Source organism: Pygocentrus nattereri, chromosome 6 (assembly GCF_015220715.1).
Source record: "Pygocentrus nattereri isolate fPygNat1 chromosome 6, fPygNat1.pri, whole genome shotgun sequence".
NCBI lineage: Eukaryota > Metazoa > Chordata > Actinopteri > Characiformes > Serrasalmidae > Pygocentrus > Pygocentrus nattereri.
In genome coordinates, this window is record NC_051216.1 from 28043401 (window position 1) to 28055897 (window position 12497).

The following is a 12497-nucleotide window of genomic DNA, read 5'->3' on the forward strand; positions in this document are numbered from 1 at the left end:
TATGAATACACTGCCTGATTGTTCATTATTGATGAGGTAAGCATTTTACCTAAAACATTTTTAAAAATACATTTAGTGCATTGAAAGGCAAAATAGTCCCCAAACAAACTTATTTTTTCAGATCTACCACAGTTTTACCACAGTCAGCTTTACATAAAAAATCTGAAGGTTCACTGGTGAATTTGAATAGTAAATGAAATGGCTGTATTTAGATTATGGTGACTTCTTCTGGTCCTTTTCACCACCGCTATAAAAAAAATGTGTGTGTAATTTTCTGTACACACCCATATCGCTGCGTGATTCACATAAAGAAGAGTGGGATTCTGCAGGGTGGTCAGAACCACCTGTTGTCTAAAATAGCTGTTGGCAGATTCAGCTACACTGTGAGGTTTTGTTCATTTTTAGAGTTTGCAGTAAGTCATGCTGTGCTCTAAATCATATTGATATCTGCAGAATCCTATTGAAGACCTGGGCTGAGTCTCATGTATTTATTTGTTTGTCGTCATTTCCTTTTCATGGTCACTTTTCTTCAAATCTTTGCTCTTCCCTCTAAAGAGATGCAAGAATATCATAAGATGACAGAGGAATGCACGTTAAACATGTTAACCAAAGGAAAAAAACACAGGTCTGCTAAAAATAAGCATTTAAAACTTAAACTGACTTTTCACATAGGAATACTTTATTACAGTTCAACCAAATCAGTTTAACTTTGATCATCCTTTGTCAGTGTCATTCCATTAACTATAATCATCTAAAGATTACATGAGGTGGAGGCAGAGAAACACACACCTACATTGCCTGCTGCAGTTAAAAAAGACTTCCGCGTAGGATGCATGTGTGTTTCTTTGCAGGGGAAGTCTCCTCTCTCCTTGATTCCTCCATGCACATTTAAAGAATCTATATGTCCTTAAAGATGACCGAGTATGTCATGGGCTGGTGGAGGTAGAACAGAGGAATAGTTCTGGAGGAGGGTGGAATTTTTTTTTTTTCACTTGAGGGAGCCCAGTAAGAACAGTTACTATCTAGTGTGTAGTTTAGCTACTTAAACATAAAAAGAGGTTATGTTTGTTTCTATTTAAAGTTGTATTGTGTTTTCCTGGCAAAAATACAGTGACTGCCAAGACAAATAGTTTTAAACTCTGACTTTTACACAGTGCTGTATATGAAGTATATTCGATTAGAACCTCAGTATTAGAACCTAAGATATATGTATATAGAAGGAGTGAAGTAGCTTGTCTATCACAGACCTCTTGGGCTTAGCACTGTGGTTTATAGGCAGTGAGAGTTTTAGGCCCCAGCATATGTGTGAGTGGAAGAATGAGTATGTAGTTTTGGACGTTAGTGAAGTTCATATGAATGAACAGTAAACAACAGGCTCCCTGTCTCACTGTCCCAGTAGGAGAGAGGAGCAGACTAGCGTCACACACAACTTTACACAGTCGGCTCTTACTGCACTCTGATGTCAACACATACCACTCCCCCTCTTCCCGTGTAAAGAGCCCTTTGTATTTTCCAAGCATATTGAGGTACACACAGCCACCAAAATAAGATTACATCACATTCTAGTATTCATACACACACTCACACTTTTCTGAGTGACATCATTGCCACACAACACTATGCAGCACACGCCGTGACCTCATTCCCGATTCAGGTCCACAGTAACCACATGAAGAGAGGCTCTCTCTGCTTAAATCTGTGATGACGCAGATGGGAGCATGTGCCATGCGCACAGCAAATCAGGCTGGTTCCCTTCCCACTAGAGCCTGGCAGATAGGAAAGTATTTGTCACTAATACAATAGCAATTTTAAGAGGCTAAACATTTTTTAAAATTATTATTTTATATTCTCATGATTATATGTCAATTGTATAGTTCTCTGTTGTCACATTTCTTTACTATAAAAGTAACAGGAAGCTTTAAATAATATACACTCACTGGCCACTTTATTAGGTACAATTTTGTGTTAAAACAAATAGCTAATCAGCCAGTCACATGGCCGCAACTCAATGCATTTAGGCATGTAGAGGTGGTCAAGACAACTTGCAGAAGTGCAGACCGAGCATTAGAATGGGGAAGAACGGTGATTTAAGTGACTTTGAACGTGGCATGGTTGTTGGTGCCAGACGGGCTGGTCTGAGTATTTCAGAAACTGCTGATCTACTGGGATTTTCATGCACAACCATCTCTAGGGTTTACAGAGAATGGTCAGAAAAAGAGAAAATATCCAGTGAGCAGCGGTTGTGTGGACGAAAATGCCTTGTTGATGTGAGAGGTCAGAGGAGAATGGGCAGAGTGGTTCCAGATGATAGGAAGGCAACAATAACTCAAATAACCAACCAGAATCTCTGAGGAATGTTTCCAACACCTTGTTGAAAGTATGCCATGAAGAATTAAGGCAGTTCTGAAGGCAAAAGGGGGTCCAACCTTTTACTACCTAATACCTAATAAAGTGGCCAGTGAGTGTAAATATTGTGGGCAGGGGCAGAGCTTCCCAGAACTTTTTTGCTTCTTGTCCTCAGTTCTCTTCATAGAAAGAGTCAAGTTTTCTGATGTCTTATACCAAAATGTTGTTTGGTTACTGGTGTTTGTAATCACATTTACCTGTTAAGTCTAGATGATTTACATCACCAACAGTTTCTATAAAAACTAGCACGTGAGCAAGTCTCCTCAAAATATAAAGAGTGGACATTATTTTAAATCATTGAATTAATTACAATTTAAGGGTAATTTGTAAGTAATTTGTAAAACATTACTGTTTTTAACAACTAACCAAACACTGCATCTAATATCCTGGTTGGACACTACTTCCCATCTCTTCCCTACACACTCTGGAACACCCTGTACTTCCCTCCACCAAAGTGGATTTCAAAACCTCCTCATTAACACCTTGGCATTTTCACTGTGGTTGCAGTGGTTTCTGAGCAAAAGAAAGGACATGAAAGTACTGTGAGAAAGAATTAAAATCCCACAAACTATAATAAATCTAGTGCTAATGCTGCTAGCATTTGTTGGCATTTACTGATGTTGTCATTGTTCTTGGTTGTTTGTTGGGACATTGCATGTGGTTGAAGTTATTGCTATAGCGGTACCATCCCTCCCAACGTCACTTGGCCATTGCTTGCCGTCAGTCTAAATGTCACAAAATGATGAGAGGCCTGTCATGCAGCCATGCTGACTCAGTGCCAAGGCCTATGAAATCATCATTCTGCAAACAGTTTCTTTCTGTTTGTGTCTCATAAGTGCTGTCAGATGGCTTGAGGAGGATATACTGTGATTCATACTGCAGCAAAACGGAAGTAAACAAAGTCATTCAGACAGACTGGATGCATTATTTGTCATTTTTATTTCAAACAACAACTTACATCTCTCTCTCTCTCTCTCTCTCTCTTTCTTTCTTTCTTTCTTTCTTTCTTTCTTTCTTTCTTTCTTTCTTTCTTTCTAGAACTCTCTATCTGAAATCACCAGTAAGCTCCAGGCATCCACTCCTCACTTTGTGCAGTGTGTGAGGCCCAATGGTTCAGGCCAGCCAGAGGCCTTCGACAGTTTCTTGGTGTCCACTCAACTGCAGTATGTAGGGGTGCTGGAGATGGTGCGCATGATCCGCTATGGCTACCCAGTGCGCCTATCCTTCTCCGGCTTCCTCAGCAGGTAAAGTGCTCTGATTCTTACTCCTCAGTTCAGTATTGATATGGAGAAACCTTTGGTTTAAAACAGTGACTCTGTGCTTAACTGTGCCCTACACACCTGATACACTTGAGTCAGTGCAGTATACACTACTTTGTCACTACCCTGTTGGTGTTTTGAGAGTGGTCCACCACCCATATATTATCTGCTCAGTGGTGATCCTTTGGTAATTCACATTGAAAGAAGAAGGGGTGGGTAATTGATGCCCTTACAGATGGGATACAGTGGCATAATTGAAAACCTACACTATATTTCCAAAAGTATTCACTCACCCATGCAAATCATTGAATTCAGCTGTTCCAATCACTTCTATGGCCATAGGTATATAAAACCAAGAACCTAAGTATGTAGACTGCTTCTACAAACATTTGTGAAAGAATGGGTCGCTCTCAGGAGCTCAGTGAATTCCAACATGGTACCGTGATAGGATGCCACCTGTGCAAGTCCAGTCATGAAATTTCCTTGCTACTAAATATTCCACAGTCCATTGTCAGTGGTATTATAACAAAGTGGAAGCAACTGGGAATGACTGCATAAAATGACAGAACGGGGTCAGCGGATGCTGAGGAGCATAGTGTGCAGAGGATACCAACTTTTGTGCAGAGTCAATCACTACAAACCTCCAAACTTCATGTGGCCTTCAGATTAGCTCAATAACAGCATAGAGCGCTTCATGGAATAGGTTTCCATGGCTGAGCAGCTGCATCCAAGCCTCTTACATTACCAAGCACAATGCAAAGCATCAAATGCAGTGGTCTAAAGCACCGCCACTGGAATCTAGAGCAGCAGAAACGTGTTCTCTGGACTGACGAATCACACATCTGGCAATCCGATGGATGAGTCTGGGTTTGGCAGTTGCCAGGAGAACAGTACTTGTCTGACTGCATTTTACTAAGTGTAAAGTTTGGTGGAGGGGGGATTATGGTGTGGGATTGTTTTTCAGGAGTTGGGCTCGGCCCCTTACTTCCAGTGTAAGGAACTTTTAATGCTTCAGCATACCAAGAGATTTTGGACAATTTCATGGTCCAGACTTCGTGGGAACAGTTTGGAGATGGCCCCTTCTTCTTCCAACATGACTGTGCACCAGTGCACAAAGTAAGGTCCATAAAGACATGGATGAGTGAATTTGGTGTTGAACTTGACTGGCCTGTACAGAGTCTTGAGCTCAACCCGATAGAACACTTTTGAGATGCATTAGAGCAGAGCCTGCAAGCAAGGCCTTCTCATCCAACACCAGTGTCTGACCTCACAAATGTACTTCTGGAAGAATGGTCAGAAATTCCCATAAACACCCCTAAGCCTTGTGGAAAGCCTTCCCAGAAGAGTTGAAGCTGTTATAGCTGCAAAGGGTGGGCCGACATCATATTAAACCCTATGGATTAAGATTAGGAATCATATGCATGTGAAGACAGACGAGCGAATACTTCTGGCAATACAGTATAAATAGTGCACCTAAAGAAAAAGGCTGGAAATACTAAATACTGAAAAAATATATTACATTTAGTGCTTTAGGCTTAGTCTGTTTAATATGTTTCCTGCTTTTTCCTTGCACTGAAAAATTAGTGTGAACTGAATTTTTGATCTTTGTGATCTCAGATTTATTTGTGATTAATCCATTGGTAGTAAGCTTTTCCCAGTGTTTTTTTTCTCCTCATAATGCATGCCTGCTCCAGGCTAGGCAAGGGTACATAAGGACAGGGTAGGGGATCAGAGAGGTGACGGAGTGCAGATAGAGCAGCTGTACATTAAGCTGCTGACTTGGCCATGACTTTTCTGTGCAGTCAGCACACACTGCCTGCAATTAGACGTTTAGCTTATATTTCAGCTGCCCAGGCTAAGTGAGGTGAAAAGCCACGGAAAGGCGGATACATTTAAAGTGCACTTTCACTCAGGTTGATGTATGTGACTCTAGCTGCGTGATATTTTTTAATGGTATATTTTGGCAAAATTTCAGATTTGAATGATCAACCCAGGCACGTTTGGTGTTTGAAGTTTTGTATAGTTTTGCCCTGGAGCTACAAGATTAATGTATCTAATTCGTAAATAAAGCATCTACCTTACCAATTACTGCATCTCTACAAAGGGACAAATGATCAGGAGTACTTTAAATAACTAAAAACAGCAATAGCAGCCACCTTGAACCATCAATTTATTTTTTACTGTTGTTTTGTCCAGTTTTTAGAAAAGCCCTAATTGTTTCTTTACAAAGCTGGTTCTTCATCGGTCAAGGCAAAACGTTTCCACTCAGCAGTACGATATGGAAACTAATCTGATCCCAGAGCTATGTGTACCCTGGTTGAGTACCTCTGTTTCCTCTATCATTCAACTGAACTGTGCTAGTAGGCTGGGTTCTGTGGAGGCTCTTACTTGGCAGTTGGTTTCATGTTGTATTCTGGCTAGCTAGTGTTTTTTTATATGCTGGTTGTCTGACTTGAGCAACAAGGCATGACAAGTCTGTGATGATTTCATTTGATCGATAAATATCTATTATTTCTACCTACTGTCTCACACTTTGTATGCACTTTGTACAAACAGTTCAGAAAATTTTGTTTAAGATATATATGTATTAAATGCATTAAAGAGCAATGGACTTCATTAAACAATAACTTATTTTTTTATTTGTTTTTGAGAAAGGTCTTAAGAAAAGATCTACGTCTGATTCATGACTTGTTCTTAAACCACAGAATTGTTCACATCTTTGTGCTATTACATCTATGTAGCTTCTGTTCTTACCTAAGAATAAATCCCTAATAAGAAAACTCTGATGAATGTTGGAATCTTAATGAAAACTTTTAAGAAGAGATTTCATCTTAACAACAGTTGGTGGATGAGCCCCAATGTTTGTTTCCAGATTTCTCCTCTGTGATCCGAGCCATTTCAAAGATTTGTTAAAAATTTCATCACCAGAATCCTTGATTTGACATAATGAAGTATTGATTAGTCAAACCAGGTATTGGATTATGACGACAAATAATACTTCCTCAAAGAGATGAATAGGGAGTCAAATAAACTCTTATGGCCAAGATTAATAGCTTGTTAAGTATATTAGTAATATATTTGCACAATACAAAGCTAGTGGCTATAAGTTTACATTACGTGTTCTTCATAACTCTATTGCAATGCCCAAAATAGTAAACTTTGTAAGTCTTGACTGATCAGCTACATTTAAGGTAAAAGGAAAGTGTGTAAGTTGAGTTTTCAATTTACTGTGTAATCATGATTAAAGATGTGCAGGGGCCTACCTTAGCAGCTCTTTCCTGAGTGTCCCTACTGCAGGATGGAAACGGGTGTGCTTGGAGATGCCTGGAACAGGTCAGGCTGATCTGCTCCAAAAGAGGGACAAAAGGAGCAGAAAGAGAAGGAGAAAGCAATGTGAAGGCAGGGGGGGTTTAAAAGAAGCTAGAGGGGTGTAATTGCAGCAGAGGTGCTGTGTTCTCCTTTTCTGCCTGATAAGAGATGCTGAGAGTGGAGTGTGTCGTTCTTCCTGTCATTCACTGGGTACAGTGTGACTCTGCTCTTCCTCAAGGAACACGCTGCCACATCGCTGTGTCACACTGACACACACTCTCAAAGTGTTCCTCTCAGCATTTGTCACTTTCTCATCTTTCTCCATCCCTCGCCTATTTTCTCTCCATCTGCAGTCCTTTTGCCCCACTCCAACTTGATCTCATTTTCTTGTTTACTCCTTCAGTAAATGTTATGTTTTTTTTATTTAGCTGATTTAATTTGGCTGTCTCATGTTTGATCATTCTGTTCTCATTTTTTTTGATAATTTGACCTATTCTCCTTCATCCCTGTAATTCTCAGATTTATTCAGTATAGCACTTATATTCACTATATTCACTTTAGTGACTATAGCAGTGTCTCTCTCTCTCTGTCTCTCTCTCTCTGTCTCTCTCTCTCTCTCTCTCTCTCTGTCTGTCTGTCTCTCTCTCTCTCTCTCTCTCTCTCTCTCTCTCTCACTCACTGACTCACTCACTCACTCACTCACAGGGGTGGACGAAGTACTCAAATCATGTAGTTGAGTTAAAGTAGAGCTACCCAAGGTAAAATATTACTCCAGTAAAAGTAGACCTCAACTTGAGTAAAAGTACAAAAGTATTTGCCTTCAAATGTACTTAAGTATTGAAAGTAAAAGTAAAATTAATTATGGCTCTGATGTTCTGTAATCATTTTTATACCAAGACTCGCTTCCTGAACTCATTTTAGGTGAAAATACTCCAGTGTCTCTCTTGGTAAACCAGTCTTTTAATATAATGTCGTTAATTAGTGATGTCTATTAAAATAGTTTTTATAAACACATAAACCAAAAGGAACAACAGATTTCTCAAAATGTAGTGGAGTAAAAAGTAAGATATTTGACTTTGAAATGTAGTGGAGTGAAAGTAAAAAGTCGCCCAAAATGGAAAAACTTAAGTAAAGTACAGATACACGAAAAAACTACTGAAGTACAGTAACTAATTACATTTACTTAGTTCCTGTCCACCACTGCTCACTCACACACACACTTTCTTTCCCCATGCCTTCTATCTCACTCATTTTATCTCATTCTCTCTCCTCCTACTCCCCCTCTCTCCTGGTCTGTCTTTCTCTCTATCTCTCTTTCTGTCTGTTTCTATTTCTCGCTCTCTCTCTCTCTCTCTCTCTCTCTCTCTCTCTCTCTCTCTGTGTCTTGCTCTAGATATCCCCAAGTCTTTGTCTTGATCTCTCTCACTTGCTCTCTCTCTCTCTCTCTCTCTCTCTCTCTCTCTCTCTCTCTCTCTCTCTCTCTTTCTGTGTAAAGGATAAAAGGATTATGGTAACATTCCACTGAGATAATGAATTGGGACACTGCTGGTCACATGGTGCTGGAAGTTTCCATGATCTTTTTGTAAACATCATGAATCTTTCAGTGGAGAGAAGGAGAAAGAGACAGACAGAAAAAGGTAGACAGACTGCAGAAAGAGAGATGAAAGGGGTCAGACACACCACTGCCGACACTTTATCTGGGCAGAGGCTTATAATTCACTGGCCCATCTCCAGTCTCATGTTGACACTGGATTAAACAGTACAGATAGTCTTGTGATTATGATTGTGTTGAGGCTCAGGAGACTAGTTCAGATCACCATGTGATATGGTTTGATGTTGTGACTGTTTGAAATGGAGCAGATTGTCTGCTGATAAGCTTAATGTTTCTACGTGCTGAAAGCTGTGTATAATGTGTAGATATGCTATAATGACCATGGTAGTACAATTGTAGTTTTAATTCTGTGGTTTTTAGTATTGAGTTGAGAATTCTGTCAGATACCAGGCTGCAATAAAGGTAATTCCAAATTGGTTGTTTCCTTCCAGTGACTTTTGGCATTTCAGTTATTGGCACCAAAATAGACTATGCTTCACTAGATTGCAAGCATCACCTTGTCCTGAGGTATGACATATACTGGAACCCTTCATGCATTTAAAACATTTTTCTCCATAGTATTAAGTTTCAGTTTGTCTTGCAGTAAACATTATGGTTTTGATTTAGTTTTCATGTATTTAATTCTTAATAGTTTTCATTAATGTTAACCTTGCTACTACACTAAAAAAGTGTAGTAGCTGTGTTCAATTTACTTTACTTTCAATTTACTCCATTGTGGAGTGTTCCTTGGGACCAAAGACCACCTGTTTATTGTCCGCTATTGTCTCTCAGAAACTACATGGTACCAAACATTAGTGCAGCCCTTTCCTAAACACATGTTTATCTCTGTGCACTGCAGACAGTATTGCTGTTCCATATGCTCATGTTGCAGAGTTGTGGAAGATTAAATGTGATCTAACATTTAAACTATTATACATTTTATTTTTTATTGTTTGTTATGTTTCTAATGGCTGACATTGAAATGATTGCATCTGCCATTTCCCTCTGTGATCAATAAAGGATTCTGATATTTTTGGCAAAAGCCTTCATTAAAATTTCTATATATGTTTAAGTTGATGAAATCCTTCTTTTTTTCATAATTAAAGAATGAGGATAGCATGAGGTAAAAGACGTCCTTGGTACAGGTGCTTAAAGAGAGATCAAAGGGGATCTGTATTGCCTAGCATGTCATGGCAGCTTCAGGGAACTAAATACTGGGGGAGGGGGCTTTTTCACTAATTAAACCCTAATAAGGCCTGAAACTGGTGGTGGGTCCAGCTTTTTATTACACACCTCTATAATTTAAGAATAATTTAGCCAGTTTGCATTGTAGCTGTATAGTTACAGATTAATACGCCTTGTTGTTGTTGTAATAAGCTTGAAATGTTAAACAGGTTTATCAACACTGATCAACAGAATTATTGTTAAAATTTAGTAAACTGAAAGACGGATACTGATAGACTTTATTCTTATGGAGACACATTTGAATCAAGTAAACCTCTTTGTTCAGTGTATTGGAGCTTTAAGAAAAAATTTTGTGTGAATGCCAAACTACATTTCCATGCCTTTAAATTGGGGAGCTGAATGTTAGCAGTGGTCTTTCTTGTTAAATAGCCAGTAAACAGATAGAGACCTGGACTCTTTCTGTTTTATTACCTTAATCTGTAGAGTGGACACTCATTCTCTCACTGTGGAGCACATTGTCATGACGTGTTGTTTTGCAGTCTGTGAGTGGCTTACTGGGTGACGTCGTGCCAAGGGTACTGTTTGTTTTTGTTCGAGTGCGCGTGCGTGCATGTGGGTGGGTGTGTGTATGTGTGTGTGTGTGTGATTAAGTGTGTGTTAGCATCACAATGGGGCAGCAGCAGGCCAGACAGGGTGAGAGGGCTGTTGAAGCGAGGCAGACGGCTGAGAATGGCCAGCCGATTGTGATGGAAATAGAGTTTTTTTTGAGAATGATGCTGCCCGATGCTGAGGGTCATTTTACATGGCCTTTTCAGGAACCTTTGCTAACTTGATTTGTGTGTTGTGTTCTGCACTTCTTTCTTTTTTGTACATTTTCAGAGCATAAATGCCATGATTTTGTAGAATGACCAGAGTGAAACAAGGCTAGCTTGCAGGTCCTGACCCTGAATATATATGTGATACTTTTTTTATCCCACAAATGGGGAAATTCCACCTCCGCATTTAACCCATCCGTGAAGTGAAACACCACATACACATACTAGTGAGCAAACACACACTAAGGGGCAGTGAGCAGTGAGTTTTAAATAGATACAACAATATTCCTACCCAGTAGCATCACATCACAAAATTGTTAATTCTAGAAACAGTAGTTGGAGAAAAAGCACACTCATGGAAAATGTATCACACCATTAATATATACCGTTATATGCAAAGGTTTGTGCGCCATTTAGTCATGTTTTTATTACGTTTTTTGTTGAGTTTGTATAGTTCATCTACAGATATGTAGATTCTGTACATTTTAAGTTAAGTGATTAAGTGGTACTTTTTTAATCCCACAAATGGGGGAAATTCCATCTCCGCATTTAACCCATCCGTGAAGTGAAACACCACATACACACACATTAGGGGGCAGTGGGCAGTGAGCACACTTGCCCAGAGCGGTGAGCAGCCCGATCCACGGTGCCCGGGGAGCAATTGGGGGTTAGGTGTCTTGCTCAAGGACTCAGCTCATGAACTATCGGCACTGGGGATCGAACCAGCAACCTTCAGGTTACAGGGCCAGTTCCCTAACCTCCAGCCCACAACTGCCCCTAGAAACTGTTTTTGATGAAGGTGGGATATGTGATACTTTTCTAAGCTTAACTTGAGCTCCATAACAAGAAATGCACGTTTATTATTATTTTTTTAACAGCGAAACACATTTTTGTTTATTTGTTGGGAAATGTTGCAGGTCCTGACACTGAAACATTTCCCAACATCAAACAAAAACATGTTTCGCTGTTAAAAACATAATAATAAAAGTGCATTTTTTGTTATGGAGCTCAAGTTAAGCTTAGAAAAGTATCATATATATTTCCTGTTGTTCCACTGATCCCAAGTTGCTACATAACTTTTCATTTAACCTTTACTGAGTTTAAAGTTTAACACAAAAAAACTGAAAACTCACAAGTGTACTAAAAAAGTTGAGCTAAACCTGATAAACCTGATCAGTTTAACAGCTCTAACCAAGGCTACTACTACTTTTGGCACAAAGAATTGCCCATATTAAAGCGCGTTCAGTGCAACGTTTGGGACTTAGGTAGTTTTTTCTTTTTCAACGAACTGAACTGTTGTAAAACAATAGCATGAGCATAAATTATTATGAATAACATCAAATGATGTTAGCTGTGATAACATTGTCCCTCATGCTTGCTTAATTACATATAGGTAGTTATAATGATTCTGAGACACAATGTTGTGTATAGTTACACACACACACACAGTTTGTTTTCACAAGATGCTCAGGTTTAATTTTTACTTCTGTGAAATGAAAATGTGTAATGATACAAAAACCACAGTACATTTTTACAACTCCTTACGCTTAGTGTACCGTACACTGAGCATCATTTCTTGACTGTATCAGGCACACAAAAGTATCTTTGTGTCGTCTTAGAATTTCACTGATTTCACACAGCACGTCAGTTCAGAATTGCCATATGTTCATTTACAGGTCATACCACATGCACACATTACGATTTACTGTATTCAGATGATGTGGAGAACAAAAGCCTACAAAAACTCTAATTCATATAGACTTAGGGCTGCTCAAAGTGGCCCATAAGGCATTCAACTTGGCCTGGGAAGATTGCCCTAACTTCCTCTCGCCTAGGACAGTATTTTTTTTTTCTTCTTCAACAAAATGTTTAATATTACAAAATAATTAAATATGATATTGTTTGACCTTAACTAGGGTGGTCACTAAATGA

General features: G+C 39.2%; 1 protein-coding gene across 5 annotated transcripts in view; it reads left to right on the forward strand.

Annotated features, from left to right (window-relative positions):
• Positions 1–12497, forward strand: part of myo16 (myosin XVI) — a 226034-nt gene that overhangs the window by 175844 nt on the left and 37693 nt on the right. For all 5 annotated transcript variants that reach the window (XM_037539483.1, XM_017704691.2, XM_037539482.1 and 2 more), the window contains exon 27: positions 3445–3650. In XM_037539483.1, coding sequence (XP_037395380.1) covers positions 3445–3650 — 206 coding nt within the window. The remainder of the gene's footprint in view (positions 1–3444; positions 3651–12497) is intronic.